The sequence below is a fragment of the Triticum dicoccoides genome, chromosome 7A, assembly GCF_002162155.2.
Source record: "Triticum dicoccoides isolate Atlit2015 ecotype Zavitan chromosome 7A, WEW_v2.0, whole genome shotgun sequence".
NCBI lineage: Eukaryota > Viridiplantae > Streptophyta > Magnoliopsida > Poales > Poaceae > Triticum > Triticum dicoccoides.
The window spans coordinates 611,646,016-611,651,879 of record NC_041392.1 but is presented as its reverse complement, the minus strand read 5'-3'; the positions used below and the strand labels follow the sequence as shown (position 1 = coordinate 611,651,879).

At 39.5% G+C, this 5,864-nt stretch overlaps 1 protein-coding gene across 2 annotated transcripts; it reads left to right on the top strand.

Annotated features, from left to right (window-relative positions):
- The first annotated feature begins 213 nt into the window (after positions 1 to 213).
- On the top strand, positions 214 to 1,093 carry LOC119330752. 2 transcript variants are annotated; one of them, XM_037603880.1, is made up of 3 exons: positions 214 to 521; positions 624 to 845; positions 1,002 to 1,093. In XM_037603880.1, the coding sequence occupies exons 1-2, from the start codon at positions 377 to 379 to the stop codon at positions 842 to 844; spliced, it is 366 nt and encodes a 121-aa protein (XP_037459777.1). In that variant the 5' UTR covers positions 214 to 376; the 3' UTR covers position 845; positions 1,002 to 1,093. The 2 variants fall into 2 exon arrangements, with proteins under 2 accessions (XP_037459777.1, XP_037459776.1); XM_037603879.1 differs by having other exon boundaries at positions 216 to 521; positions 624 to 1,093.
- Positions 1,094 to 5,864: the final 4,771 nt, after the last annotated feature.

The following is a 5,864-nucleotide window of genomic DNA, read 5'->3' as shown; positions in this document are numbered from 1 at the left end:
GGGAATCTCTGTGTGCCACCACATGTGCCCCTTGTGGTGGCTTTTTGCTTTGCACCCTCTTTATCCCCCAGCAGAAACATCAGTGATGCCAAGTAGCACTGTAACAAAAGCATCTGATACTGTTGCATGTTTTGGAGGTGGTGCTGCTAACCAGGAAGATTATCGGAGAGTACTCATCCTGATTCTGTGAGATATCAAAGGAGTGAGAAAGGCACAGCACAGAGCACCTCCACCTCCCAACAGAGTGTCTGTCACAGAAAGAACAAAGCTGAACTGGTGCCAACATGCACTTAACTTGTGGAGTAGCTATCTCCAGCAGTTAAAAGACGAGCCTCCGCACACACTCCACATCGGTGTTTCTCTGTTGGCAACCAAGATGAAGAAAGGTGCTCTCGCTCTCTTCCTCATCCTCCTCACCTTTGCTTCCCATGGCATATGGTGTGAAGCAGCTCGGAGAGGCACCATGGCTGATGCAGCTCATCATCATCTGAGGCCTCATCCCCAGGTGCAGGGATTGCATGGTCAGTAGTTTGTGTACATCATCCTCTATTTGCTCTCAACTTTCTTGATATTTAAACTTCACCCTTACAAAAGTATTCCTGGAATTGCCGCTTACTTTCCAGAAACCCAAGGCAGGAGGCTCCTGGGGAAGCTGGAGCACATGGCAGGTGGTGGCCCCGGCGGTGGAGCAAGTGGCGGCGGGAGGAACACCGGTGGCGGTGCGGCGAACACGAGGCCGCACAATACCAAGAACGGCGGCGCTGTGGCCCTGCCGGAACCGGTGACCTCCGTTCTGGCACTGGTCTTCAGCACTACCATTCTTCTCTCGGTGCTCAGCTTCTAAAGTACGGATCTTGATCCGGGTGGTACTGCTAGTATCTGTGTAGTGTTGCAGTTTCAGAAATTGTTTGCCTAACGTTTGTGGGTATCGCACTAATATGTTTACCTAATTTGTGCTTCTTAAGTTCTTGAATTATCAAGCTGCTATGTTTGGTCAGCAGGTACCAGATTATCCTGCTATACGGGAAAATATAAGTATGTACACCAACCATCGACAATATGCGTGGATAAAATGGAATTCAGACATTGCATACACTAAAATGCCGTATGTTCCTGGGCATCCATGTATTTCATCTAATTTTGATTTAAATAAGTGAATATTTTCTTTGGAGGCCGAGCTCCATGGAGCTCGGTTTTGAAAAATTCAAAATTCATATTTTCTACATTTCAAAAAATTCTAAAAAAACAAAGATATACATGAAGGCATAACACACATGTGTGTAAACTTTCAGGGCAAAGTACGTTGAAATGAGGGCTGTGCAAAAAAGACAAATCTGAGGCTTTTTAACACAAGACACTATTCATCCTCCCAGGCCATAAATTTATCTTTTTTATACAGGTCCCATTTCAATGTTTTTCATCCTGAATTTTACACACATACACATAACATCCTTGTTTACTTTCACATTTATTTCAAAATTTTTTGAAACCAAAAAAATTGAATTTTGATTTTTTTTTTCAAAAGAAGGCCTCCATGGAGGCTGAGAGGCAAACGTTCGTTCTCTTCAATAAGACATTTTGTTAGTACTTGTAATTTGCACACGGAGGACAAAATTATCTTCAGTCAGAGATGCCATTTGGAAGCAAAACTGAACATAATCTTGTTACTATATAATCCTACGAGTATGAAATCTGGATGTTGATATTTTTTTTTTGAATTTACTATTCATCTGAGGTGCACCAAACTGTTGGAATTAGGGCTTTAACCCATTTGTTATATCCAATAAAGGTTTTTAATATATCAACATCCAGATTTCATACTCGTAGGATTATATAGTAACAAGATTATGTTCAGTTTTGCTTCCAAATGGCATCTCTGACTGAAGATAATTCTACTCGTAGGACTATATTTTTTTCAGATTTTTTTGAAACCTTAAATGTGATTTTCAAAGTATTTAAAATAAAGTCCTCCAATACACCCGGGTTCCAAAAATCCACTCTCGTAGTAACATAAGTGTGGTAACATGCAAAGCTTTATGTATTAGGCAATAGATTCATATTGCATTGGAACATGTGATGTTACAGTAACTAGCTAAGTTACTGAAACTACCTCTCTTCTCATTAACTCATTGTCACATAAGCAAATTTGCTGAGTTGGACTCGATGTTACTGCTGAAATTACTCCCACTGTGGTTAGTCTTAGTATTGTTGTTTCACTTCCCTTATTTCTCGCGTTGCTTTTTTTATTTTTTACATGGTAATATGTGTCTCATTCATATCATAAAGATCAAAATACAAGTCACGTAAGGACCAACATGACAAAACTGAAAAGACAATAGAACATCTCTGAGTTTGACATCAACGCCTGTCACCTGCCTCCGGCACCACCACAGCAGCCACCGAAGAAAAGAATGATGGATCACCTCCTCACCCGAGCTCGACGTGCCTCCATCGCTGATATACAATTTTGCAGACATCCAAGGTGACTCACCAAAAGTGAAGCCATTGCCATTGAACAAATCAGACAGGAGCAACACCCCATGCATGCAATCGAACTCCAAATCTGGCACCCCACCACGACTAAGACGCCAAAGGAGGAAACCACACCTGCCCTCCATCAACCATGAAACCGACACACATTCCATCTTTCAGATGTCATCGATGCAGACCACAATCTGCATCCGCTCCTGGACTACCTCCCAAGCTCCATGCCGATGTTGGAGTAGACGTCGTCGCAACGACGGAGCCTGAGGACACATGTCCACCACGAGGATGCCACCGCCACACCATCCTTACTTGAACAGATTTGTTTCCAAAACCGTCCCCAACCATAGGGCCGATCGCCTTGCCGGGGAAGGATCTGAAGAATCTTTATTCAGCATCACCATCGCCGTCGCCGAAGTCAAGATGATGAACAACCTAAAAATGAAGCTACTTTAGCCTACAACTATCCACACACATGTGGATCCGGTGACCCCCCTCCCCCCTCCCCCCTCACTCGGTCGTCGGCAGAGGGGAGCCACTAGAGGAGGACACCAGAGGAACTCTCCATGGGAGAGACGCTGGCAAGATTGCCCTATTTCTTCCAGAGGAAGAAAGAACGACCCGGTATGGTCTTTTTGTCATCTCTACTACTTAAAATATGTATTATACGTATACTACTTAAAAAGAATGCAAGGTTTCATGTTTCACTTTTCTTTTCACCACCCATTCGTCCAATTTTCCCTGTATGATAATCAGTCATCTTTATTTACTTACCTTCTTAACCACTATCACACCCGCAAAAAAATAAACCACTATCACTTTAGTTTACTTGTCCAACTTCTCATCAAAATATAAGATAAATCAAGGGCAAGATTTGACACATACTCCACTCGTTCCAAAATACAAGGTGTATTAGTTTTATACTACTTAAAAAGAATGTAATGTTTCATGTTTCACCTTTTTCCACCATCCCGACATCCAATATTCCCTGTATTATAATAAATCACACTATCACTTGAATTTACTTACCAAACTTGTCACAGAAATCTCTACTCTCTACTACTTAAAATACTGTACGATTCTCATTTCACTTTTCTTTCCACCATCCTTTCATCCAACCTTCCTTATATAATAATAAATCAACTTAATTTAGTTACCTTTTGAACCAGTTACACTTTAATTTGCTTATCAAACTTTGCATCAAAATATAAGGTAAATCATGGGCAGAAATTGATAATCATTTATTTACACAATCGCATTATTATAGGCAGGTAAATCATAAGCCGTCATACTAGAAGATTTATATCCCCTTACAATGCACGTGCATTGTTCTAGTATAAGATAATATCTCTACTACTTTACAAAAACGTAAGGTTTCCATTTCACCTTTCTTCCCACCATCCATTCGTCCAACCTTCCATGTATATGATAATCAATCACCTTAATTTACATACCTTCTTTAGCAATTCCACTTTAATCTACTTACCAAACTTCTAATCAAAATACAAGGTAATTCAAGGGCATAATTTGATGAACATTTATTTACACAATCGCATTATTATTGACAGGTAAATCACAAGCTAACGTACTAGAATATTTATATCCCGTTGCAACGCATGGGCATTGTTCTAGTATACTACTTAAAAAGAATGTCAGGTTTCACGTTTCACTTTTATTTCCACCACCTCTTTGTCCAACTTTCCCTATATTACAATCAATCACATTAATTTGCTTACCTTCTTAACCACTATCACTTTAATTTACTTACCAAACTTCTCATCAAAATATAAGATAAATCACGGGCCAGATTTGGTACATGCTCCATCCGTTCCAAAATATAAGGTGTATTACTTTTTTTTCAAAAGTCAAACATGTGCATGTTTGACCACGTTCTTAGAAAAAATATCAATACCTACATTATAAAATTTGTAACATTGGATCTATCATGAAATGCATTGTCATATTTTAATCATTTTGTATTGTAGATGTCGATATTTTGTTCTTGTAACATCCCAAACTCCAATATTTTGGAATGCTAATTATTTAAATAGAATTAGCTAGAACTTGCGTGTAGTTTTTTTAGCCTAGATAGTTTTGACTAGGATTTTAAATTTTGGAATTTAAATGAATACTAATTGAGAGGGAATAAAAGGAATTTCCCAAATTGATGTTGGATCTTAACATATTTTATTCTTTAAAACAATTTCAACTATAAAATTAAAAGAGAGAAGGTAATATGACTCCTTCGATATAAATGAGTTGGTAAATGTAGTCAGACTCTACTGATGCAGTGGCAACCAAGCACCACAGCCCAATCCTCGGCGCAGTAGAAGCCTGACTTTTTTTTTCTTCGACGAACGATTCTCAACATGGTTCGGCTGATAATTAGGTGCCCGAACGAGCCCTCTCGTTTTTTAACACAATATACATACGCTCGTTTACTTTCGTTACACGGACACCATCACGCACATGTCGTGTCCTAGTATTTTCCTTGACGCGCAAGCCTCGTCTCTTCGACTTATAAATAGGGCATCAGATACAGCGAACCTCCCTGGCAACCTTCCATTAAAATCATTGTTATTCTCACGATTCGTTTGACAAGGCACATCTACTCATATGATCTGTTCCAAACAGACGTTTTTAACTACATATCCAATTTGGAGGCCCCCGTCGTTTGACTTTCGCGACAAAATAGGTCATCCGCATTATCCATCCAAGTCAACGAGCTTCATATCTGCAATTTAAGAGTTCGACCTAGCATTCCCTATCATTATCTATATTCTATAATATTTGTGTTCATTTGGTTCTTAAACTAGATTTGGAGTTTATTCGATTGCAACTACTTTCAGGTATAGATTATGAGTAATTTGCAGAGAGAGTTGTCGCATCAATGAGATATTAATAACTTCATTGACTATCAGGCAAGATGCACTTTTTGATCATGTTCCATCCTATATTCTGCTATGCATGTAGTATCTTGTATGAACATAATAGTATGCATGTGCAGGACTTACGATATGCTATATGTTTGGTTTGATCCTATTTTTCCTTGTCACTGTATTCGGGAATAATTAGTTATGTTGTGTCATTGTGTGCTTAGCTTTGTTATGGTATATGGGGTAGCTTCTTGTATTCACATCACACACGTAACTGCCGCTGGTCTACACGCACAAAGGGAGGGCACTCATGCTGGTTCTCCTCGTCCATCAGATCTACACCGAAAAACTTCATCGAATGGAGAACGCGTAAACATAAAAGGTTTCTCCTCGACAAGATGAATCCATTTAGTGAATGAAATCCAAGTTTCGTCCACCATAGGTCTTCAATTTCACAATCTAGTGTAGAGGCATTCCCACACGAATTCATCAAATTCGTCGTGC